The following is a 27,340-nucleotide window of genomic DNA, read 5'->3' as shown; positions in this document are numbered from 1 at the left end:
AGAATTACTTGATATATCTGTACCTGACGGTTATCGTAATTTAGCAAAGAAAAAAATTGCCATCTTACTGACCTGTATTGAGACTTACAATGAATGTTAGCCTCTTTTGCCTAAAATGGTCATCTTGCTTGCATCATACATCGGGGTGCTCTCTACAGAGAGGTAACCGTAGCCTTTGGGCAGGAGCAAATGTCATCAGATGATGCCCAACCTTCATAGTGTTTCGAATCTTAACCACTACACGCTTCAGTTGGTGGGTCAGCAGTGGTGGTGACCGAGTCACTGCCCATCTGCTCCTGACCTCCAGCTCTACTCCTCTCACCTGCTCCATTTCCAGCAAGAGGCTCTTTCTGCTCCCTCCCCATCCTGCGAACTGCTTGGTTCTTGCTCTTTTCATCAAGGCCCAGTGCAGATAGCAACCTCCATGCCGTCCTTACTGGGAACCCTCTACAGCCGATCTCCATGGGGAATAGCCACATCTGCCATCCTTTGTCCCTGCACTCCTGGACTAAGGACTCGTACTTTAGGGCCTTCCTCTCATGAGCCTCCTCACATCCCATATCCTTCCTTCCACAGTACTGTCTTCTCTCAGCCCCCCTGTGTGCAGCTGTGTTGGTGTGGGGAGAGTGTCATACACGTACTGCAGGAGGAAAGAAATGCGGAAGGGCTCCAGTCTCCAAAGCTCTGTCCAAGTGACCTTGTGCTTGGGAAGATTCCATTTCATCCAGGCGCCCTGTGACCACTGCCTTCGATAACCTCCTTTCATCCTCGCAGTTCCACTCCTTTGCCTGGGCCATGTCACATCTGTCTCTTGCACTTGCATAAGCAATGGAGCAGCTTCATGAGTTTATGCATTGCAGGCTAGAACTGGGACAATACAGAACAAGAACAGGCCCTTCAGCCCTAAGTGTCTGCACCAAACACAATGCCCAATGAAACAAAACCTCTTCAGCTTGTACATGATCCATATCACTACATTCCCTGCACTGTCATGTGTCTAACAGTCCCTTAAACATCACTGTTTCCACCATTACCACTGGCACCCACCACTCTGTTTAAGAAAAAGTGTTTAAAAAGTGATTGTCTTTTGTGCAAACATTTTAAAATTTAGCTGAAGTTATTCATGTTCCAAACATGAATGCAATGGCCCTTTCCTTATATTTAGGCTAATGGCTGCACAATATGATGTTGCCGCCTTCATTTTAAGACCCACCCAAGTCTTTTACCAGATTGTGACTACTGTCAAATTCAGAAGATGAGCAGAGGGTCGCTACAGCAAGTTTTGCACTCCTCTTCAGTCCCAAGGATAGAGAGCGTCGAGTTAAAGCTGCCTAGCCCAGACCGAACAGTTAATTGTTTTTCATGTTGTTTAGGTTTGAGATTTGTTGATAGTGATAACTTGAATTCTGCATTCTAAAGAACAGTCACATTGACATTTGTTTGAACTGCAGTCAAATTGGCACTTGATGCATTTAGATAGATCAGATTATAACAACCTCAAATGTAACATATAGTACACTAAGCACAGGCTGTTCATTTGTCAGCAAATTTTTTAAAAAACAGATTATGTTTTTGTCAATTGTTTAGTGATTTTTGACCCTCAGAAGTCTCCAGAGCTTTGCGTCTGTGGTCTCCCCTTTCAGTGACCAGCACCTTACAATATTTGGGCATGTTGCTTCCTTCCTTTCTATTTTCTTCCTTCCGCCCATGGGAGTGTCAATTACATGGGTCAGTATTGCACAAATATTGGAAGTCACAATAGTTAAAAATAAATTGAAAACCATGACCCTGAATTGAAGAACACTCAGTACTTTAACAGTCCACTGGAAGGAACTGTGAAATTCCTCCTGGAGTTACTTTATTTTGTCTCTGAGCTTGCTGTTTACTGTAATCCTGGAATTTGCCTTGAAGCTTGTCGTTACAATGAGTACTCTCCTACATTGGCTACTCTCCTAGTTTCCACCAACAATAAACCCAAAATCATCTGAAATTCTGCTGCATGTATTCTAAGTCTTAACAAGAACCCTTCACTGTTTACCCTTTGTTCATTGTTGTATATTGGCTTCTGATTCAGAAAATCTTTATTCTAAAAATATCTTTGGTTTTTAAAACTTCCATGACTTTGTCCCTCCATTCAATAACTTCCTCTGTCACTCACTCCTCCAGTGTTTCTTTTGCTACATCACCTGCGTCCACACCATTAATTGCCAAGTCCTGTGATCAAGAATTAGTTCATTAAATCTCGTTATTTTAACCTCTTTCTTTCTTTAAGCGTCTTCTTCAAACCTGCCTTTCTGAGTACGCTTTGCCATGGTACTTTCCTGCATGTTTCATATTAAACAGTGTTTGTTAAACCTCCTATGAGGCACCTTGTGATAAGGTTCTGCACCTAGTTTGCATTTATTGGATGTTAAATGAGCCCAGAAGATTGACTGAACTACAAAAGACTTCTTTTCTTTGGCATCTGCTAAAGAACGTAGAGTTGGACCCTTATGGCGGAGAGAGCTAAATAATAAACAGGTAGCCATTTTTACAGTCAGTGTAGAGGCTGGTGTTGAGCACAGGAAGTTTGTTTACATAACTTTCCCCACAGGTCGCACATTCTCCTGTTGCTGTGAGTGTTCCCAGCAGCAGCCAGGAAATCTGCCCTCAGTTTGTAGATGCTGCTGGTCTGCATTCCCACAGTGGGTGAAGGAGCTGCCCCGTATCCTATAGAGTGTCAGAACGTTCAATCCAGGTAGATTATTCGACAGTAAATGGCATCATTGGTATCCTCAATCTATCCTGGGCAGATGTGTTGAGTATATTCGTACAGGTAAATATGAAGTGTGTTGATATCCTTTGACACTTCACATTACACTGAAGAATATGTAAGAAATGGGAACAGGAGTAGGCCCATCACACCAGTCAGTCAGTAAGGTTAGATAGATAGATACCTTATTGATCCCAAAGGAAATTACAGTGTTAGATTATGAGGACACTCAGTCCTCGTTTATTGTCATTTAATAATACATGCATTAAGAAATGATACAATGTTCCTCCAGTATGATATCACAGAAACACAAGACAGACCAAGACTAAAACTGACAAAAACCACATAATTATAACATATTGTTACAACGGTGCAAAGCAATACCATAATTTGATGAAGAGCAGACCATGGGCATGGTGAAAAAAAGAAGTCTCAAAGTCCCGATAGCCCCATCATCTCACGCAGACGGTAGAAGGAAGAAAAACTCTCCCTGCCATGAACCTCCAGCGCCGCAAACTTGCCGATGCAGTACCCTGGAAGCACCCGACCGCAGCGGACTCTGAGTCCGTCCGAAAACTTCGAGCCTCCGACACTGAGCTCCGAGCACTATCTCTGCCGAGTGCTTCGACTCTGGCCCCGGCCGCCAAGCAACAGGCAAAGCCGAGGATTTGGGGCCTTCCCCTCCGGAGATTCTCAATCGCACAGTAGCAGCAGCAGTGAAACAGGCATTTCAGAAGTTTCACCAGATGTTCCTTTGTGCTTCTCACGTCCGTCTCCATCAAATCAGGATTATGCACGGCATCCTACTTGACAAATAACAGATACCATTCACCGGAGAGGCCGCTGCACATTGCGTCGCGCCGCCATCTTCTCTCTCTTCTCGTAGTAGTATTACAAGTTCACAGATATAAATATTAGAAGAGAAGTAAGAAGAATAAATAAAAAATAAGTTACCACAAACAGTCTAACAGGAGGGGGTCATTACTTCCCCGGCTATAGGTTGACTCATTATTGAGCCTAATGGCGGAGAATAAGAATGACCTCATATAGCGCTCTTTGGAGCAGCACAGTTGTCTTAGTCTATTACTAAAAGTACTCCTCTGTTCCACCAAGGCGGCATGCAGAAGGTGAGAAACGTTGTTGAGAATTGCCAGGATTTTCCGTAGGGTCCTTTGTTCTACCACAGCCTCCAGTGTGTCCAGTTTGACTGTAATAACGGAGCCAGCCTTTCTAATCAGTTTATTAACCCTGTTGGCATTACTCGTGTTGATGCCATTGCCCCAGTACATGACTGTATTGAAGATTGTACTGACGACAACATACTGGTAGAACATGTGAAGGAGAGGCCTGCATTCTCCAAAGGATCTCAGTCTCCTCAGGAAGTAGAGGCGACTCTGGCCTTTCTTGTACACAGCCTCCGTGTTGGCGCTCCACTCAAGTCTGTCATCCAGGTGCATCCCCAGGTACTTGTAGGTCCTCACCACATCCGCATCCTCACCATCAATAGTAACAGGGAGCAGTGCAGGCTTACTCCTCCTAAAGTCCATCACCATCTCCTGTGTCTGACTGATGTTGAGCTGCAGATGATTCAGCTTGCATCATTCGACAAAGTCCTCCACCAGGGCCCTGTATTCATCCTTCTGTCCTCCCTTTATACAGCTATCTACTGCTGAGTCATCAGAGAATTTCTGCAGATGGTATGACTCAGAGTTGTATCTAAAGTCCAAGGTATACAAGGTAAACAGGAAGGGAGCCAATACAGTCTGCTGTGGGGCTCCAGTGCTGCTTATAGCCATGTCTGACACACAGCTCTAAAGCTGCACAAACTGTGGTCTGCCAGTCAGGTAGTCCATTATCCAGGATACAATGGAGATCCAACCTGTATTGAATGGAGCTTTTCCCCCAGCAATGAGCTTACAGCTAATCCTGTCTTCAACCACAACTTTGCTGTCTAATGTCTGTTGCACCCCCATGGTCCGAATGTGTATCCCTGTATCATAGCAGTTCAGGCGGGCATCACTGAATCATGGTTGAAAGAAGGTCATAGTTGGGAGCTTTACATCCAAGGATACACCTTGTATCGAAAGGACAGGCTGGTAGGCAGAGAGGGTGGGGTGGATCTGTCGGTAAAGTGAAATCAAATCCTTAGAAGGAGATGACATAGTATCAGAAGATATAGAATCCTGGTGTGTAGAGTTAAGAAACTGCAAGGGTAAAAAGACCCTGATGGGAGTTGTACTGTATGCAGGTCTCCAAACAATAGCCCGAATATGGGATATAAATTTCAATGGGAAGTAAAAAAGGTATGTAATAAGGGCAATGCTACATTAGTTATGAGGGATTTCAATATGCAGGCAGATTGGGAAAATCAGATTAGTGCGAGAACTGAAGAGAGGGAATTTGTCAAATGCCTACAAAATGGCTTTTTAGAGCAGCTTGTGGTTGACTCCTCTAGGGGAAAGGCAGTTCTGAGTTGAAATCTATAGAATTGCAACCCTGCCGTTGTAAATAGGGCATTGAAACTGTAAGTGAGAAGGTTATATTGAAGTATAATGAAAAACACTTCAAACTCTCAACTGAAGCACTGGAGCTAATTTTGGGTACTGCACTACAGGAATACATGCCAAGAGACTGGAGAAGGTGCAGAGTGGGTTTGTATACATGTCAATGACGTTGTGGGGGTTGAGAATCTGGGATGGTGATTCTTTGAGTTTAATGGTATATTTAATAAGAGTTTCAAATCACAGAATAAAATAAGGAAGCACTTCCTCCATTGGTAGGGCAATAATATTGGTAAAGAAACCATAAAAAAAAATTTCCAGTGATTGGTTAGGCAGCAAATTGGTTTGATCTGGAGAACACCAAATGAGCATTTTATGGAAGCAGATTCACTGGCAAAAATTAAGAGCTTTGGATGAATTTTAGGGGAAAAAAAGTTGTGGAGCAATCAGGAATTTAAAAATAATAACTTTTGAGTTAGCTGAAGCATTTTTGCATGCTATTTTTTATTTCATATGTGGAACATTGGTCACCCATTTTCTTCCATATTCCCCTTTCATGGTGGGAGATGTTTTCTGATCAGTTATTGAGACTATCCCATCAACGTGAAAGGAAAATTAAAATTCTGTTTTTAGTTCCTTCCACAGAGCAGATTAAGTGAGGGTTGAAAGTGAATTATTGTACATTAACAGTGTTAAATAATTTGTTGTCCACTGAGGAAAGAATTAAATGAACTCCTGATATAAGCAGTAACAAATGGAGTGAACTTTAAGAGAAGAAATTTGTGGAGGAACAAGTAATTAAAAAAAAAATAACTTTTGAGTTATGCACAGTTTTTAGGGTGAACAGAGGCACTTCCTTTTATCGGAGATGCTTAACTCAATTTTTAAAATCCCTTAATGGATGAAAGACTAAGCTATTATTTCTATTCTTAAAACAGTCTCAATGAGTAAATGCCTGTCTGTTTAAGAACAAACTAAAGATTGCAAATTCAAGTCAGCGGCTACTGACCTTTTGATATAGCCTCTACGCTGCTGTCCTCGAAACAAATGCAGACCAAGAGCGTTGATAGGACCAGACATAATATACTGTGTACTCATACAGCTAAGAAGGTGAACTGGAATACTGACAATGTAGAAGCTTGTTATTTTTCATAGAAATTAAGTTGAATCAATTGAAATAACTACTAACTGCAAAACCTGTTGGGTAAGTTAGAAGTGACATCACAAGTATACGACATGCATTACAAATCAACAAGTTTAATGCCAGTACTCATTCCAGATGAAGATATAGATTACATGACTTTCTAATGCTTTTGGTTTTCACTATTTATATTTTAAATAAATGTCTGTTGTTGTTGCGATGTGACTTAGTAGTTTCCTTGTCTTCATAGCCAATAAAAATGTATTTTCTCATTTAGATTGGCCAGTCAGAAGTTTACCTCATAAGTCCTGACACAAAGAAAGTAACGATTGAGAAAAGCTTCAAGGAAATCTCTTTCTGTTCTCAGGTTGGTCTTAAACATGATTATATTTCTGTCTGTCATTTCCAGGTAACTTCTTCAGTCTTTTAAAAATTTAGAGTTAGAATTCATTGAAGATATCCTAGTCTATTGACTAAGCTGTAAATTATGATTGTGGAGGAACAGTTGGAAAACAAGTTTGTACTCTAGATTCTTGCCTTGGGGGTGGGGGTGGAGAAGAGTATTTCAAACCTGTGAAACAAATTGTTGTTGGCAGATTTACTGTTGCTGTGTTCTCCTGCAAGGCAGGCTTATCTTCTGCTAAGGAGCAGGTAGTGAGGAAGACTTCCCAATTTGGATTCTGAGGGAGCAGCTGAGTAACTTCACTCAGTTTTTCAAAGTTCAGAGTAAGCTTATTATCAAAGTGCATGCGTATATGTCACTATATAACCCTGAGATCTGATTTCTTTTGGAGGTACTCAGTAAATCCAAGAACCATAAAAGAATCGATGAACCGCATTCAACAGGGCAGACAAATAACCAAAGTACAAAAGGCAACAAGCTCTGCAAACACAAAAATAAATTATAATAATAAAGTAAATAAGCAATAAATATTGAGAACATGAGATAGTGAGTCATTAGGTTGTGGGAACATTTCAGTGATGGCGCAAGTGAAGTTCAGTGAACAATCTTCCTGATGGCAGCAGGAAGATTGTACAGGAACCTCAGGATTCACACCACCAGGTTCAGGAACAGTTACTACCTATCAACCATCAAGCTCTTGAAACAAAGGGGATAACTTCACTCAATTTCACTTGCGCCATCATTGAAAAGACAATTGAATCTTCCATTCTCATCTCTGCCACTTCCTGATTGATGTCCAGAATGGCTGGACCTGTACCTCTTGTATTGGGATATTCCCTTATGAACAACTATTGGTATGGAGCCAAGGCTTTCGCAGGACCATCCAGGGTGCTGTGTGTTCTGTACAGACCTTGACAAAATGTTCAGTGGTGCCATCTAGCAAAGATGGATCTTGTGCCATGTAGGTTGCTAGCAATATTATTAGTAGTCCTTGCCATTTTTTATTTGAAATGATCAATAGAACTAGGTGTGACTTGCATCATCTTACAGTAATAACTATGTAAGTGTTTTATTTTGCCATAAATTCAGAAACAGACTTGTACAAATGCTTGCATGAAAATATAGTTGTGGTACTCTGTTCCAAGCCCATCAAAGATTAATGCACTTCAGAAATAGGCCATATAGATATTTGTACTGGAACTTTATTTTTCCACATGAGCATCCCAATTCAACAACATACTCTGTTCACCATGTTCCCAGTACCCTTACTTGTTCTATAGTGAGTAAAACTTCAGTTGTTTTGTACACTTTATTAAAACTTATGCAAAATATATGCTATGCACTGAATAAGTCATTCTTGTATTATGCATTTCAAAATAATTTTATAAACTATGAAATGATTTTTCCTCCTCATTCTATAAATAGGGAATTAGGTATGTGGATCACTTTGGATTCATCTGCAGGGAGAACTCAGACAGTGGAGGCTGCCATTTTGTCTGCTACGTGTTTCAGTGTACTAATGAGGCCTTGGTGAGTAGATGCCCATATTCTAGTGCAAATGCAGGATTTAATGGCAGGGTGAAATCAATAAATAAATTTCATTAGTGAGTTGCATTGCACCTTTTTGGGTTTTGTGTATTTCTAATTTTATTCTGGAATAAAAGATCCTACTGGGAAAGATGTGTTCATTGAAGTTTGCTTGAGCTACTGGGTTAGCTTTGCTCTACAAATGACCAGAGAGATGATTGGAGCTGGAAAGAGAACCTTCCTTCAGTATCCAACAAATCCTTTGCCATTCTTTGTTTTTATTTATATGCAGAATTTAACGATAGTTTTAGAATTAAGATATCAATATAATGTGGGAAACCTCTTTAAACTATCATTAAATTAAGTTATACTGGAAAGCCTTAAAATAACATTTCATTTGTATTTTTCTCATGCTAGCCTTCATTAATGTCAAGGGGGGGCCAAAGCAGTTTTTGATATTTAAAATTCTACCACACAAGATGAAAAGAAACAGAATACCAAGTAAATGCATAGTTAGACATCTGAAGGCATCATTACTAAAGTACCACGACAACGTATTCTCTGAGGACTGTTACTTTGGGTGCAGAAAAGTCTAAGAGAAAGTCGGAGCTTGCAGATCAAAATGCAAATACTGTGAATGCAGAGGCAGCCAAGGACATGATAATGATAACTTGTTATTGTACACCTTCCACACAATAATCAGTGACATATGCGACTCCCAAGAGTGATTTTAAAGGTTTATGATTCACTTATTTTATGGCATGAGACATTGGTACTGGAACCTCTGAGAAATGAGGTAATGTTTTTTATTGTTGAATCAGCTGTCATCAGAAGGTGGAACTTGCTTGACAGAAATGCCAAAGTCTAATTGGTAGTTGCCTAACTCAATGATATTGAAGTTGCAGATGATTCATAACAAATTAGTCCCTTATCTATTTTGTGAAGCAAGAAACCCTTGTATTGTGAATGCTTTGAGAGCCAGAGGTACAAAGTCACTTGTTCTTCCCAGCTAAACTGGATTAAACTAAATCACTCAGTCCATATCTCAAACTGCATCTTTTTTCCCTGATGGTAATCTCTCTAATTGAATTAAATGAATCATTTTGGCAGCACCCATTATACGCTGGAGCTTCCTGTTATGTGCTCTGTGTCTGAGATCCAAGCCCAATTTACAGTGAACTAATAATGAAGCTTTCAGAGCTTTCTGTTATATTGGCGGGCGGGGTGGAATTTAAGGAGTAACTGCTTGTACCCATGGCCACTTATCTGGATTCTTTGGATTGCAGCAGGACATGCAAAATAAAACCTGTTGCCTGTGGTGTTGGCATTTCCATAATATGTACCTGGATGCCTCTGCATTCAAGTGTTTTGACCTGCTTGCTCTGACTTACTCTTGCTCTTTTCTGCACCTAAACTATCAGTCCTCAGTGTATTGGCTGTCATGATACCCTGTCTTCAGATATTTATATATGTATTTTCTTGATAGTCCATTTCTTTTCATCTTGTGGCAGAATTTACAATATCTTCTCCAGATTGTGGAGGAAATCTACTCTGAACTATTTTCTGCATTCAGCATTCCTTCCCTCTCCTCCTCTGGTCTTCCTGTGCGTGAAACAATAGACAGGAATCACACCACCAGAGACGCTGAATGGATGGTAAATTGTTGACTTTGGATCAAGCTCAAGAAAGGTGAAGGCAGAGCTTTACTTTAGTTTGATTGAAATACTGCCCTCTCCAAGCACTCTGCATACCTAACCTCTGGGTGGCATTTTATACTATTGGTGATCAAGAATCTGCATACCCTGGTGCAGAGAGGAGATTTCCAAAGACTTATGAGCTACTAAGAAAAAAATGCCTCATCTCTGTCTTAAATGAGACAATTCTTTATAAAACTGACCATCGCCCTCCCTCTATTTCAATTCTAAATTATCTCAAAAGCGATATTGTTTTTTCTGCATCCACTTTGCCAAGAACCTTTAGCTATTGACTCTTGCAAGATCATAAATGTTTGGAGGAAAATTGCACGGGGCAAGGGTGAACTAGTTGGTATAACCAATTAGGGCAAGGGTGAACTAGTTGATATAGCTAGTTCGGGCAAGAGTGAACTAATTGGTATAACTATTTGAGACAGGCACAGGCAAAATATCTGAAAAATTGGTGCTATTGCCCATTTTTGTGCCTTGAGTTATTGGAGGGCTTTGTGCGCTGGGTCATGAAATTTTCTCAAAGCTGGGTGATGTTTCTCAAAATGCAGGGTAAATTAAGGGTTATGTGGATTGGGTGATGGCACTGAGCTTAAAAGATGACCAAGACTTGCAGAAATAGCAGAGCAGGTTTGAATGGTCTGTTTGACCAACTGCAACTCTTGCCTCTTATTATCATTTTAAGACATGTATTTTGAATTACTTGTGATAATTTGGCTTTAGGTGGAATACCAAGAAGGGGCACTACATTACAAAGGGAAAAAATGCTTGCATTAATATTGTGTCTTCTTTAGTGTTTCTAAGTGTTTTGAGGAATTGCAAACTTATGAAATACAGTGATGAGTAAATAAACCTTAAAAATGTGGCTTGAATTTGGAGTTTGACACAGGAACGCCTTTGTGGTTGGCTGGGGGAGGGAGGGATGGTTCTATCTGCAGTTCAGATTTTATGAACTTGGAATTCTGAGTATGCAGGTCAAGACCCTGGTTCCCAATGTGTGGCGCCGACACTATACTGAGGAAGTGGGAAAAGCTGGGAAGTTTCCCACTTTCTCGGGATGATGTCCACCTTCTCCACATTTTAACTGGTTGCGGACCTTTCCATCTTGCATCTCTTTTCACATCTTTCCACAGTCTTGGGACCTGATTGTGGAGGACAAATCATGCCTGTGTTTATATATCTTTGTGGCTTATGTGTTTTTGAAATTTTGTGGCATGTAATGACAGAGTGAGGCAAATGTGTTATATTCCTCAGGCTTTAAACAAGCTATACATTGAGCTCTGATGTGAATCCACATCCCTATTCAAACACTATTCAAAAGAAATAGTGTGTGCTGAAGAGGTTCCAGAGCTCTCTGTAATATGTAAACAGCATCTCCTTATCCCACATCCAGATGAGTGGGGATACTCTCGAGCATATACACTTATGATTTTTTTTTCCCTTTCCAAACAGGTCGATGAAATTATGTTGACGTTGAAGCAAGCATTCACTGCAGCTGCTGTGCATCAGAACATGAAGATCCAAACTCAGTTGTGTGAAGGATGCCCATTGAACTCTCTCCACAAATTATGTGAAACGATAGAAGGTAGAGTCCTTTTTGTATACATTTCTTAAAAGCGAGACACCTAATTTTCTGATTTCCAATTTTTCCACTCTGCTGAGGCCAGTGGCTCCCTCTGTCGTATGCTTGGGTGTTCATACATAGTCCGATATATAGCATTATGTTTAAGATGGTAGTACCAAGAGATATACACTGTTGAAGAATTTCACAGATTTATTGTATTTTACTGTAAGAGAATTTTATCGCCAGTTTACTATGAGAGATGTTGCTCTGTTGGGGAACAGAAATACAGACAGAGACTCTGGTGTAAGGTTACCCTTTAACACGTGACCATGGGGAGCCTTTACCTTCCGACTCCGCTAATGCAGGTTACATCTTAAACTTCTACAGTAAACTTTAGGCAATAACCAACAGCTAAACATACTTGGTCAGCACTTTCAAGAAGCATTTGTTAGTTATCACAAGACTACCAATGTTCCTGCGCAATACATAAAATTAGAATTACACGTATACAGTCAGTTCCTCTGTTAGCCAGACAGTCTTGGACAAAGGTTAACAATACCTCATCACTGGCATGACCTATTGCTGGCTATTGTTAGCTAGCTCAAGCAAGGCAGTGTCTGCATCTTATCCTGTCACCCTCATGACACAAGTCTTGAACAATACTTCGCTATTCGAGCTTGACAACAAAATTTAATTCAAAATTGAATTTTCCTCTTAATTTTCTTCCACACGCACTGTCAATTAAGTTCCTCAGGGCAGTTTGGGAGTCTAATTTCATGTAAATTAAACAAATTTGATATTTTCTTTATCTGTTCATGATGTTCATGAAACTACAGGGTTGTTATTTAAAACAAAGTCCAGTAGAATATACCATTTGTACCTGGTCTGTAGTGTATACTGATCTACACCCATCAAAGGGTTGAGTCTTGGACTATTAGCTTGTGAAGCCATTTTAAAGGACAGTTAGGGTTGGATATTAACCCCCAGTCATGCCAACCAGGTCCACATCCTGGGAATGAATTTTAAATGGAGAAATTGGGAGCACCAGGGCAAAAAAAGTGGAGAAGTAGGAGAGGATGGACGCTTCACATTATGCAAGATAAAATTTAAATATAGACTCTTGTACATCTGGATATTCCACTCTGCACAGTAGTACTGCTGCATCAATTTTTCTGTGGATTTTTTCCCTGGAAATATTTATGAGAGTATCTTCTCATTCTATATTTGTATAGGAACAATATTTGGTATTTTTAAATTCAAGTAGGTATTTCGAAATGGTCCCCAAATTTGGAAAGGAGTATAAATGAATACCCATTCTTCAAGGTTGTTTCTCTGCTTCTGTCAGCCCTAGCGAAGAACATCTTTTCACCTGATATGTTAATGCCAACACTACACTAGAATCAAATTGGACAGTTTTCAGCCATGTTGGAACAAGTCTACACAAGTATTTCTGACAGTTCTAAATTTTGGCTGTCCTCCGAGAAGGAACAAATATTTATCGTTTTGAAGTGTGATGTAGAATGTTTCGGTGATTCTAAAAGGGAAAAGGGGAACTTCGATGGGTTTGAAGAAATTGGCATGCTCGCTTTATGCTACAACTTCATGCCGATGAATAGCTTGTTGTGCGGATCACATTGGTTAAGAAGTCTGTGGTGTAAATATGATGCTGAGAAAGTTGTGTCAGCTGTGTAAGCACACTGTCCACCTCTGTCATCTGCACAAGAGAAAAAAGATTAGGATGTGCTCGCCCTATTTCCTGGTATGGAAGCACCTGTGTCCCTGTACAGAAAAGCCTATGAAAAGTAGTGGATGCGGCCCAGTCCATCACGGGTAAAGGCCTCCCCACCACTGAGCACATCGACACGGAGTGCTGTCGCAGGAAAGCAGCATCCCTCAGCAGGGACCTCCGCCACCCAGGTCATGTTCCCTTCTCGCCACTGCCATCAAATCGAAGGTACAAGAGGCTTGGGACGTGTACCACCAGGTTCAGGGACAGTTATTACCCCTCAACCATCAGGCTATTGAACTAGAGGCCCACTCACCCCATCCCTGATCTTTTCCCACTGACCTAGTCTCACTTTCAAAGATTCTTCATCCCATTTTCTCGAAATTTATTGCTTATTTATTATTATTATTTGCATATTTTTCTTTCTTTTTGTATCACACAGTTTGATGATTTTTTTTTTGCACATTAGCTGTTGTCTGTTCTGGTCGGGTGGTCTTTCATTGATTCTATTGTGTTCCTTGTACTTACTGTGATGACCAGCAAGAAAAGGAATCTCAGGGTTGTATATGGTGAACTTTGAACTTTATGGGTTTGGGTTGTTCCAAAGTGCTTAGCAGTCAATTAGATACTTCTGATGCAATGTTATTGCTATGTTGAAGTGTGGTGGAAAGTTTGTGCAGCAGTTTTCACAAATAACAAAAATGATCAGTTATTCTGCATCAATAATTTTGAAGGAAGATTATTGGCTGAAGCTCCTACTTTGCTCTTTACAATGCTCTCATGCAGTGTATTGATTTGCTCAGGATACTGGTGTGTCTCTCCCTCTTGTTCACACTTTCACACAGTACTGTTCTGTCCTGTAGATGCAGTATCTTCGTTAGAGTCTGATAATGTAGTTCCGTTGCTAGCATGTAACCATTAACTTCTAAATAACATTTTAACATAGAAAACATAGAAAATAGGTGCAGGAGTAGGCCATTCGGCCCTTCGAGCCTGCACCGCCATTTATTATGATCATGGCTGATCATCCAACTCAGAACCCCGCCCCAGCCTTCCCTCCATACCCCCTGACCCCCATAGCCACAAGGGCCATATCTAACTCCCTCTTAAATATAGCCAATGAACTGGCCTCAACAGTTTCCTGTGGCAGAGAATTCCACAGATTCACCACTCTCTGTGTGAAGAAGTTTTTCCTAATCTCGGTCCTAAAAGGCTTCCCCTCTATCCTCAAACTGTGACCCCTCGTTCTGGACTTCCCCAACATCGGGAACAATCTTCCTGCATCTAGCCTGTCCAATCCCTTTAGGATCTTATACGTTTCAATCAGATCCCCCCTCAATCTTCTAAATTCCAACGAGTACAAGCCCAATTCATCCAGTCTTTCTTCATATGAAAGTCCTGCCATCCCAGGAATCAATCTGGTGAACCTTCTTTGTACTCCCTCTATGGCAAAGATTTTGCTGTGAGTTATCTAGTGGGTGAGTAGCTAATGATCTGAGCTGCCTGCTCGCTGAACACCATTTACCGGGCAGTAGCTCCTCTGTCCCATTTTCACATTCTGGCATCTGTATTTTTCTGAGCACCTCCAAATCCAAATCCTCAAAAGCAAAGCCATTGTCAAATTAGCACTCTTCCCCCCCCCCAGCAACCATGTACAATCTTTATACCTTTCTCTTGAATACCCATCATTAAAAGTGGCCTACCTTCTATCGTGGACTTGTACACAGAAAGGGGCCGGAAAAAGGCTAGTCGCTTCATGAAGGATCCCACCCACTCTGTTTGTCCCATTCCCATCAGGGAGGAGGCTATGTAGCATCCACACCAGGACCATCAGACTCAAACACAGTTACTTTGCCAGCAGTAAGATTGATCAACACCTCCACCCTCTAACCTACCCCTCCACACCCCCCACCACCTCGGTTTATCATTTCCTGTCAGTTACCTTATGTACCCACACTCCTAGGTTTAGTATCTCTTTGTGGGCATGCAATAAATTTATATATACAGTGGCATGCAAAAGTTTGGGCACCCCTGGTCAAAATTTCTGTTACTGTGAATAGTTAAGTGAATAGAAGATGAACTGATGTCCAAAAGTCATAAAATTAAAGATGACACATTCTTTTCAACATTTTAAGCAAGATTAGTGTATTATTTTTGTTTTGTACAATTTTAGAGTGGAAAAAACAGGAAAGGAGCACCATGCAAAAGTTTGAGATTAGAGCTCTCAGATAACTTTTACCAATTTCTCAGACCTTAAATAGTTTGTTAGGGCTATGGCTTGTTCACAACCATTGTTAGGAAAGGCCAGGTGATGCAAATTTCAAAGTTTTATAAATACCCTGACTCCTCAAACTTTGTCCCGACAATCTGCAGCCATGGGCTCCTCTAAGCAGCTGCCTAGCACTCTGAAAATTAAAATAAATGATGCCCACAAAGCAGGAGAAGCTATAAGAAGATAGCAAAGTGTTTTCAGGTAGCCGTTTCTTCAGTTCGTAATGTAATTAAGAAATGGTAGTTAACAGCAACGGTGGAGGTCAAGTTGAGGTCTGTAAGAGCAAGAAAACTTTCCGAGAGAACTGCTCGTAGGATTGCTAGAAAGGCAAATCAAAACCCCTGTTTGACTGCAAAACAGCTTCAGGAAGATTTAGCAGACTCTGGAGTGGTGGTGCACTGTTCTACTGTGCAGTGACACCTGCACAAATATGACCTTCATGGAAGAGTCATCAGAAGAAAACCTTTCCTGCATCCACAGCACAAAATTCAGCGTCAAAAGTTTGCAAAGGAACATCTAAGCAAGCCTGATGCATTTTGGAAACAAGTCCTGTGGACTAATGAAGTTAAAATAGAACTTTTTGGTCGCAATGAGCAAAGGTATGTTTGGAGAAAAAAGGGTGCAGAATTTCATGAAAAGAACACCTCTCCAACTGTTAAGCACTGGGGTGGATCAATCATGCTTTGGGCTTCTGTTGCAGCCAGTGGTATGGGGCACATTTCACTGGTAGAGGGAAGAATGAATTCAATTAAATACCAGCAAATTCTGGAAGCAAATATCCCACCTTCTGTAAAAAAGCTGAAGGTGATGACTTCTACAACAGGATAATGATCCTAAACACACCTCAAAATCCACAATGGACTAACTCAAGAGGCACAAGCTGAAGGTTTTGCCATGGCATTCACAGTCCCCCGACCTAAACATCATCGAAAATCTGTGGATAGACCTCAAAAGAGCAGTGCATGCAAGACAGCCCAAGAATCTCACAGAACTAGAAGTCTTTTGCAAGGAAGAATGGGCGAAAATCCCCCAAACAAGAATTGAAAGAGTCTTGGCTAGCTACAGAAAGCATTTTCAAGCTGTGATACTTGCCAAAGGGGGTGTTACTAAGTACTGCCATGCAGGGTACCCAAACTTTTGCTTCGGGCCCTTTTCCTTTTATGTTATTTTGAAACTGTAAAAGATGGAAATAAAAAAAATAATCTTGGTTAAAATATTAAAGAAATGTGTCATCTTGTACTCGCTTAGCTATTCACAGTAACAGAAATTTTGATCAGGGGTGCCCAAACTTTTGCATGCCACTGTATATACATATATCTTTTGTATCTAGTATCTTGAGTAAGTTGTTGTTTTATTATGTTCTTTATGTTGTTGTATTTTTGGGCTGCATCTGATCCGGAGTAACAATTATTTCGTTCTGCTTTACACTTGTGTACTGGAAATGACACTAAATAATCTTGAATCTTGAAACATAGTGAGAACTGAAGTGTGGATATTTGTGTCTTGTGGCTGGGCTCAAACTAGATGCACCAATGCTTCCTGCTTTTTTGAGTAGAAGTTGAGTTCAAAGAATACATTTGTCCTGAAAAGAAACACTTAACACAGTCAAGAAATCCTTTCCCTGCATTGAAACAAAGAAGTTCCTAACCATGAATTAAGCTATTAGATTGCACTGCAATGGTTTTTAATCCGTTTTGCTTCTTGTCCCAGACCTACACCCTTCAAAAGCAAAAGTGGAAATTCAGAAACATTTGTCCACATTCAATAACAAAGAACAAGCTTCGATTTTTGAGGGAGTTCAGGTAATTTAAAACTCTGATTATTTTTAAAAAATGTGTAATGGAAACAAGGCATTTTTGTGTTAAATTATTTTTGTTTGTAATGGTAATATTTCTATGAGTGTAACTCCTGTTTTCCATTTTCCAGGTTAGCAATACTTCATGTGAATAATTTGTGCTTTAGATTATGATTCATAAACTGTATTATAAATATTTCAAAGTATTTTTAGATGCAATTTTAGTAACTTTGATCTCATTAGCTATTAGCACAATACTATTCTGAGTTTTTCCGGAGGATAATGGTTAAGATCCATCAGTAATACCGAGAAAATGTTGGAGGAGGAGGAATGTTCATGTCAGTGTGTGGTTTAAGTAATGCTGCCTGACCGGTTCCCAATACTGGTAATTTTAAGATTTTTTTTATTTCTATCCTAAATTTGCCAGCTTTTACCAATTGTAGGCTCTTGAAAGCAAGTTCTGCCCACTTGCTAGCTTTACATTTGCTTTTTGACACTTCTAGTTGAGGAATGGAAACTGGACTGCATAAAATTAATTTGCATCAGTCACCCAGGTAGACATTGATTCTTTGATATACTCTTCAGCAAGCCTGCAGAACTGAAAGAAACAGGCAACATTGCTGATGCAGGCATTGAGTTAACATGACAAGTACAGCAGTTTAAGAGGGATTTTTGTTATTCTCTCAGTGGTGGAGAAAGAAACACTCATTGTGTTTCAAAATTAACTGGGTGACGGTTTGAGGGGCCTTACAGAAAGAGAGTGACAAAAGATGATTAATCACACATTTTGTCCTGCTTGGACAAAGTGGGTCAAATGTCCTTTCTGTGTCCTTCAAAGTGATTGCCATCCTTTTTTTAATAAAAACTCTCAAATTGCTTTTCTAATATTCTTCAAAGGAGGTTAGCCATTATTTCAATCCATCGAAGTAGGCACTAAAGTTCAATGCAATTACAGTAAAAACTTGATCTCATTCTTTACATGAAGTTTGGTGGCAGGTTACAATAATAATTCCCTTTATTTTCTTGCTTCTTTGATTTTTTTTTAAGTTAAATTGTAGGTAAGTTCTGGGTTGCTGACCTAAGCTTGACATTTCAAATGTGTGGCTACAGTCTTTTGCTTTAATCTCACAAGTGAAGTAATTTTTCCAGGTCTGCGTTGGCCTCTGGCTTGTCGCTTGGCAATTTTCTTAGATGGTGCTTATTTGAAAGTTTCTTATTGAAAACTCTGGATCGTTTTTAGAGAATGAAACCAAGAAATGAACTGGAGGAAAACGAGCTTGTTGTTTCGATGCTGCGGCAGATCTATGAAGAGAAACAGAAACAGCACGTCCATAACGGAGATGCAAAGCAGGTTTGTGGCCCCAGTGGCCTTGAGCAGCCATGGTCTCCATGGTATTTTTCATGTGAACGTTTGCGAAGAAGAAGCATTTCAGGATGTATATTGTATACATTTCTCTCTCATTAAATTGAACCTTTGAATATGGTCTGATACAGCCAAGTTACAAGTTTATCAAAAAAAATCACATGAAGTTTAATTATCATTCAGACCATACATGGATATGGTCGGAGGAGACAGCGTTCCTCTGTGGCCCAGGTGCATAGCATAGCGAGAAGGAGGGGGGGAAACATACACACATCGTTATGTAAGAAAATACACATATAGTCCAAGTTCCTGAGCAACGCACATATTGATGGAATGAATTGCTCCTGGCAATCTAGCCTGTCCTTCCACCAGTCGAACACTGGAGGGCAGCACTGATGGGAGAGGCCAGACTCAACTGAGCACAGACTACCAACTTCAACTGCTCAACTAAGGGACTTGATCTGAGAATCATTGCTTTGGATTTTATTTTTTTGTTGTAATTTACCAAAGAAAAAGAGAACAAGCTGATTCACATTGCTTAGGGGGATGTTGCATATGGATTAAAATGTCTGGTCTTCACTATCTTGCATTTATGTTCAGATCTTGCAGAGCTGCCCTCAGCAGTCCAATGCCAGTGAGCAACAATCTCTCTCTGCCCGCTTCCGGCTGGACAACCTGAAAATCAAAGCAAAAAAGTCACTTGCGGAATCACTAGAGAACATTCTTTCCATGGTGAGCATTGTTTTAATCAATTTACTTACTACAACACAGAAGGAAATAATTTCTTCCACTGGGCCAATCTACCCCCAACAGTATCTTTACCTTTTCCTCTTATGTCTGTGAGCATGCTGTAATTTTTACTTAAAAATTACACGCCAAGTCTTGAATTTAAGTTTCGGATAACATTTATGGAAGCATTTCATTAAGGCATTTTCAAATATGGAGAAACATTTTGATTTGTCATAGTTCTAGAGTACCATTGCACAATTCATTTACTATTCGGCATCACAAGGCAGCCCCATCCATAGTCCACTTCAAGCATGAAACATTCTCAGTGGGATAAACTTGAAACTAGCCAACCTATGTAAATTCAACATTTCCTAATTGGAATATATAGCCTCTTATCCTAAACTCACAGTTGGAATCTGCCTTTTTCACAGCTTGCATCGGAGGAGATAAACTAAGAATGGCGAAGGCAGGCCAATAGATATCCTTTAGACACAGGAGCAGAATTAGGCCATTCAGCCCATCAAGTCTGCTCCGCCATTCCATCATGGTTGATTTATTATCTCTCTCAACCCCGTTCTCCAGCCTTCTCTCCATGATCATTGACATTCGTACTAATCAAAAACCTATTAATCTCTGCTTTAAACCTACACAAAGACCTTCACAGCTTTCAGTGGCAATGAATTCCACAGATTCACCACTCTCTGGCTAAAGAAATGCCTCCCCCTCTCTGCTAAAGGGACTTCCTTCTGTTCTGAGGCTGTGCCCTTTGGTCCTAGATTACCCCACACTATAGGAAACATCCTCTCTATCGAGGCCTTTCAATATTCAATAGGGTTCAGTGATATTCCACCCCGCCCTCAATCTTCTAAACTCCAGTGAATACAGGCCCAAATGCTCCTTAACCCAAACAACAGGAATTCTGCAGATGCTGGAAATTCAAGCAACATACATCAAAGTTGCTGGTGAACGCACCAGGCCAAGCAGCATCTATAGGAAGAGGCGCAGTCGACGTTTCAGGCCGAGACCCTTCGTCAGGACTCAACCCTTTACCCTTTCATTTCTGAAAATATCTTACTAACGTTCATATCAACTATATGGGCTTTAGTAAGGCATTTTACAAGATCCCACGTGGTCGTCTGGTCCAGAAAGCAGAGCATGTTTGTCTTCACTCACATGGGGTCTAAAGTGAGTTGGCTGTTTATTTTCAGAGTTGGATTGGTGTCAGGATGCAGAGGATGGTGGTAGAAGAATGCTTTTCTGATTGGAATTCTGTGACCAGTGATGTGCCACAGGAATCTGTGCTGGGATCCTGGTTTGTGATAACACCAACCTGGATTTGAATGATGTGGAGGTGACTGATGTGTTTTCAGATGACCTGGAAGTTGTTTTTGCAGGTATTAAAAGAGGCTGCCACAGGATATAGATCAGATAGAACACTGGATGGAGTGCTGACAGATCGAATTTAATCCCACAGTTGTGAGCCGATGTATTTTGGGAAGGCAAATGGGGTAGGAAGTGTATAGTAAAATGTTAATGGCCAGAAGGACCCGAGGCTGCAAGATCATAGCTTCCTGAATGTATCAACAGAAATAGACATGATCATGCCATTTTTGTTTTTGTAGTTTGAGGCATAGAATATAAAATTTGGGATGTTATACTGCAACTTTACAAAGCACTTCTTAGGTGACTTTTGAGTATCATGTACAGTTCTGGTTGCCACACTATTGGAAGAACATAGTTGTGCTATAGAATGCAGAGGCAATTCACCAGGACATTCCCCGACTGGGGCACTCTGGTCATGGAGGAGCATTGCACAGACTGTTCTTGTTCTCCTTAAAGGAGACTATGGGGTGACCTCTTTGGACTATATGAAATTATGATAGGCATAGATAGCTCAGTATTATTTTTCCTAGGTAGGGGTATCAAATACAAGAAGCATAGATTTTTTTTATCAAAGGAAACTGAATCTTGCCCATTAAATCACACAGACAAAGAAGAGATTGTGAGTCCTAATTCTTGCTACTCATCTTCCCACGGTGCTGCCACTGGCCAGATTTAAATTAACAGACCATATTTAACAACCAGTGATTCAGTTTTGTTGCACTCTGAGTCAAACAATCCCAAACAGATCTCTCCTTCGCAAAGGTTTTAGTGGTGCTTATGCCACCGAAACTGCTTTTTTGAAATACCTGGTCAATGGTGCCACCTGCAGGAATTACTGTGGAATTACTCCACAGTAGTTTTATGGAGCAGTGGGCACGTGTCGTGAAATTTATTGACCTGTAACAAAGCATAACGTATTCATGGGGAGACTCTCGCAATGATAACAATAAATTTTGTCGGGCAGTTTTTAAGAAAGAAATATTTGAGCAAAATTCAAGACTTGTTTCACTTGGATGAGAAAATATACCAAATTTCTTTAGACTTTTTAAGAGAATAACTATCCACCAATAGTCATTCACATAATCAAAAGGAAGTTTATGAGCTGTTGACATCTCTGAGGGGCTAATCAATGATGAGGAGTGGCGCTTCATGACAGGTAGCTGTATGTCAGATTCTCAAAAGATGGAAAATTTTATCCAGCGATTGATGGAAAACCAAGAACAGTACAGTGTAGCCAAGGAGCTGTTGAAAACATGAAATTATCAGAATTGGGCAGAAACAGAAATTATAAAAGATAATTGCTAGTGCTAGAAATCTGAAACAGAAACAGAAAATGCTGGGGACACGCAGCAGCTCAGGCACCATCTGAGGAAAGTGTCCCAAAGAAGGAGGACAAGAGGCTAAAACTATGGTGGAGATGCCAGCTGACGTGTCGCTAATCCTGAAGAACAAGGACGCTACAGCATTCCAGGAGGTGGCAAGATAACAGCAATCTGTTAGGACCAGCTGTGGAAGGAAGATCCATTCCCCATTTATCTAGAAGACTATAGTCTAATATACAGCTCTAGTGATGCAGCTGTTGTTTTGGATTGGTTGCTTTTTCTCAGTCATTACAGAGGAGACGCAGCCTTGGTAATATTGGTTAAAAGCATTATGAAGCATTGTAGCACTTGCTTAATATTTTGCTATGGTGCTGCAAATAAAAGTTCCCATTTCTTATGGTTTTAAGTTTCTGGCATCCATCAGTGTGAATCAGTGAAGATAGACAATTTGCTGATATTAAGTCCTGTTACGTACCCCGTAACTGGGTTGCCAAACCAGCAGAAATGGACCACTTAGTTGGAGTCTGGATTACTGGAACTAAGAAAGTTTTATTAAAGAAATAAGTAACACAGTACTCTAATCGTAAGGATATAAATGCAACAGGTTAGCAATGGTAAAACACACATGTACACAGAACTAGGATAATAGGAACCAATCAAGCTCTATCGCAGTCTAGGGGTAAAATGATCAGTCTCAAGTGATGCAGAGTTCAGTTCAGCTGAGTACAGTTCGCAGCAATCGCTGTTGTGCCGTTGGAGAGAGAGAGAGAGAGAGCGAATATGCAAATTTCTGATTCATACAGACCTTTGATGTTCCTCGCAGTTAGCTTTCGGGCGAGCCCTTTTACTGTCTTCTGAGGTCACTGACTGTGACCCCTCCATTCCGGATACGATCGTTCTTCTGCGGTGAACCTGGCACCCAGGCAAGGGTGGACACACACACCAGGTTCCCGCCGATCGTACCTTTTCACCCTGTGCGTCTATGGTCGGCCCCGCGACCAAACCTCCAAACTCCCACCAACTTGTGGGGGCACACCGCACTTCCAGGGTCTCGTTATCTCGTGATCTCGTGGTGTCTGTCTTGCCTTAGCGAACCTGTTCCTTTTATCCCCCTGCTGGGGTATCGCCTGTCCATCAAACTTCAAACAGTTCAGGTTCAAAGCAACCTGTCTGTCAATACTCGGAACTGTGTCTCTTTTCGTTAATCTCTCTGCTCTCTCATTAACATTTTGAACGTTTCTCTATTTGTCTCTCTTATCTCTCTCATCAGCATCTATCTTCTGGTAACTTGGTTTTTTTCATCACAATCCTAACAATGGTTTTTTGGATCTAGCCTGAAAGCCTTGGCCGTTTTTATGTCGGATGTGTAATAAAGGATTTCAGTGTTAACATCTACTTTGTGGCCCCTTTTCTGCTGCTGAGCAGTCTTTTGCTTCTGTTCAATGACAACTTAGATTGGATGTACAGCATTAAGTGTTTAATAAAGGATTCTTAATATATGTGCTCTCCCAAGACTGTACATGGGTCATCGGTGAGTCGCAAGTGCTAAAAGCATGATTTTCCGTGTTTTTGTAAGCTCCAAGTCTGATGCAAATTTATCTAGATTTTTGTGGTGAAGTTGAATTGATGATGTAATTGTTATTTTTTTGTGACAGGGAGGGTCTCGCCTCAAAAGCCAAGCAAATGCTGGAAGTACAGTGACAGAACAAATACCTGTATCTCTGAGTCTATCAAGCTTGTCCAAGGTGAGTTATGTGTATCGTAAGTTATTCCACAGTGAGTTCAGGGTACTTGGCTATTCACTCAGTGATAGAGGTCCGGAAGGCCTTACAGACGTCTGTTATACAGTTTATGCAGTAGCTTTCCACAGTGGGTGGACCATAGCTTTAGTTCTAAATGAAGCTTGTCACAAAACTGTTGAAGGTGCTTACAAAGCTGTACTTCCTTAAGAAAGTATGGCTCATTGTTGCCTTACTGGATGGCACTCTGCTTGCATGAATTATCCACAAAGGCTTCTTCTGCCACAGGAGTAGCTCTGTGGCCCCGTGGATTTAGCACTTACACCCTCCCTCACTCCATTTTTATTTCCGTCCGCACATTGACGGCCCATCTAAAGATATCTCTCCTTGCACCCCTCACAATCCCTACACACCCTCTGATTTGCCATAGACCTTGTCTGACATCCGATGACTCCCAGCTCTGTGCGTGTGGCCTGTCTCAGCTCACTTACTGCAGAAGCTACTTCCCCCTCTTGCCTGTCAACCATGCTGGTGACCTCAGGGCTGCCTTTCTGTTTACAGCCAGCCCTGAAACTGAACTCTCGAGCCTCTAAGTCTTCCACCCGCTTTCTGACTCACACATTCCCTCTCGTGCTGCTTTGCATTGTGTTGGCCCTGGTCTGGCAATACTTTGTTTTTGAATCCCTCCATGGCCTTGTTCTTCTCTGCAGCTCCTTTCAGCCTTGTACTCCTCCAGGATAATTGCTAATACTCCAATCTTGTGCAACCATCTCCGGTTTTAATTGGTCTGCTGCTGGTGGCAGCCTCTTTAGCTCCAGAGACTTGACTATTAGGATGCTACACTCACTCACTTTTCTGAAGTCGATTATTCAAATCTACCTCTTTATCAGCCCACCACAAGACACCATTTGATGTACTTCAGTGCCTGGTATTGCTCGTTTCACATGCTTTCAACTACATTGAAGGTGCTTCGCACATGCAAGTTGTTGTAATCCGTTTTAGCAGTCAGCATTATATTTCGTAAATGAATGTGGCAACAGATCATTAAAGCAAGCCCACACGTTTTGTACCCAGAACCATAAAACATCTACAGGTGCGATGAACCATTCAGTTTGCCCGTTTGAACATTAAATCTTATTTCTCTTTCTTTTCTGCAGTAACTAGCAGCAACAATTCTGTTCCCTTTCTGATATATTGCCCTGTCTAATATTGAACCTGGAAATGTATACAATTTGAAAACATGTTCCACTCTCCCCTCCTACCCCTCCTCACAGTCCCCCACACTGCTCTCATGACTATACCCCTTCCCCACACGAAACCACCATGGTGGGCTTCACAGCTGAACAGGTGAGAAGACAGTTGAAATGTCTCAACCCAAGCAAGGCTGCAGGCCCGGATGGTGTCAGTACCAGGGTGCTCAAAGCCTGTGCCCCTCAGCTATGTGGAGTACTTCGCCATGTATTCAACCTGAGCCTGAGGCTCCGGAGGGTTCCTGTACTGTGGAAGACGTCCTAACTCGTCCCTGTGCCGAAGACGCTGCGCCCCAGCGGCCTCAATGACTACAGACCGGTGGCATTGACCTCCCACATCATGAAGACCCTGGAGAGACTTGTTCTGGAGCTGCTCCAGCCTATGGTCAGGCCACACTTAGATCCCCTCCAATTCTCCTACCAGCTCTGACTAGGAGTTGAGGATGCCATCGCCCTCCTGCTGAATCGTGTCTACGCCCACCTGGACAAGCCAGCGAGCACTGTGAGGGTCATGTTTTTTGACTTCTCCAGTGCATTCAACACCATCCGCCCTGCTCTGCTGGGGGAGAAGCTGACAGTGATGCAGGTGGATGCTTCCCTGGTGTCATGGATTCTTGATTACCTGACTGGCAGACCACAGTACGTGTGCTTGCAACACTGTGTGTCCGACAGAGTGATCAGCAGCACTGGGGCTCCACAGGGGACTGTCCTGTCTCCCTTTCTCTTCACCATTTACATCTCGGACTTCAACTACTGCACAGAATCCTGTCATCTTCGGAAGCTTTCTGATGACTCTGCCATAGTTGGATGCATCAGCAAGGGAGATGAGGCTGAGTACAGGGCTACGGTAGGAAACTTTGTCACATGGTGTGAGCAGAATTATCTGCAGCTTAATGTGAAAAAGGCTAAGGAGCTGGTGGTAGACCTGAGGAGAGCTAAGGTACCGGTGACCACTGTTTCCATCCAGGGGGTGAGTGTGGACATGGTGGAGGATTACAAATACCTGGGGATACGAATTGACAATAAACTGGACTGGTCAAAGAACACTGAGGCTGTCTACAAGAAGGGTCAGAGCCGTCTCTATTTCCTGAGGAGACTGAGGTCCTTTAACATCTGTCGGACGATGCTGAGGATGTTCTACGAGTCTGTGGTGGCCAGTGCTATCATGTTTGCTGTTGTGTGCTGGGGCAGCAGGCTGACGGTAGCAGACACCAACAGAATCAATAAACTCACTCGTAAGGCCAGTGATGTTGTGGGGATGGAACTGGACTCTCTCACGGTGGTGTCTGAAAAGAGGATGCTGTCCAAGTTGCATGCCACCTTGGACAATGTCTCCCATCCACTACATAATGTACTGGGTGGGCACAGGAGTACATTCAGCCAGAGACTCATTCCACCGAGATGCAACACTGAGCGTCATAGGAAGTCATTCCTGCCTGTGGCCATCAAACTTTACAACTCCTCCACTGGAAGGTCAGACACCCTGAGCCAATAGGCTGGTCCTGGTCTGATTTCCTGGCATAATTTACATATTACTATTGATTATTTATGGTTTTATATTGCTATATTTATACTCTATTCTTGGTTGGTGCAACTGTAACGAAAACTAATTGCCTTTGGGATCAATAAAGTATACTATGACTAACTAGAATCTCCTTCAATAGCTTTCTTCACATTGATCTAGCGCTAAACCTGTGTTGCACTGTTTCATAATGTAAAACAAAGATAAGTTTGGAGACCTCAAATCTGGTTCATAATTCATGTTCTTCACATTGGAGTTGTTGCACTGGGCTGTGAGTACTGTACACTGAGTGATTCTCTTAACAGAACGCCAGAACAAAGTGGGTTTGTTGCTTGAGAAGGATGTGCAACCTGGAGCCTTTAGAAGCTGTATTCATTGGGTATACAAGGAGGTAGTGGGAACAGTACGCTTTTAGTATTTATTCATTTATTGAGATGCAGCGCGGAATCGGCCCTTCTGGCCCTTCGAGCCGTGCTATCCTGCAACCCCCAATGTAACCCTAACTCAATCACAGGACTATTTGCATGGCCAATTAACCCATGTCTTTGGACTGTGGGAGGGGACACACATACACACACACACAAACTCCTTACAGACAGCACGGGAACATCATCTCATTTAAATGACCACGGTGAGGGGGAAAGAAGG

General features: G+C 41.5%; 1 protein-coding gene across 7 annotated transcripts in view; it reads left to right on the top strand.

The window, feature by feature from the left end:
- LOC134344079 (TBC1 domain family member 1-like) overlaps nucleotides 1–27,340 on the top strand; it is a 252,006-nt gene that overhangs the window by 126,423 nt on the left and 98,243 nt on the right. For all 7 annotated transcript variants that reach the window (XM_063043305.1, XM_063043303.1, XM_063043301.1 and 4 more), the window contains exons 3-9: nucleotides 6,672–6,761; nucleotides 8,223–8,327; nucleotides 11,480–11,612; nucleotides 17,300–17,391; nucleotides 18,625–18,735; nucleotides 19,348–19,479; nucleotides 23,837–23,926. In XM_063043305.1, coding sequence (XP_062899375.1) covers nucleotides 6,672–6,761; nucleotides 8,223–8,327; nucleotides 11,480–11,612; nucleotides 17,300–17,391; nucleotides 18,625–18,735; nucleotides 19,348–19,479; nucleotides 23,837–23,926 — 753 coding nt within the window. The remainder of the gene's footprint in view (nucleotides 1–6,671; nucleotides 6,762–8,222; nucleotides 8,328–11,479; nucleotides 11,613–17,299; nucleotides 17,392–18,624; nucleotides 18,736–19,347; nucleotides 19,480–23,836; nucleotides 23,927–27,340) is intronic.

The sequence above is a fragment of the Mobula hypostoma genome, chromosome 3, assembly GCF_963921235.1.
Source record: "Mobula hypostoma chromosome 3, sMobHyp1.1, whole genome shotgun sequence".
NCBI classification, from domain to species: domain Eukaryota; kingdom Metazoa; phylum Chordata; class Chondrichthyes; order Myliobatiformes; family Myliobatidae; genus Mobula; species Mobula hypostoma.
The sequence above is the reverse complement of the archived record's forward strand: the minus strand, read 5'-3'. Positions and strand labels throughout refer to the sequence as shown.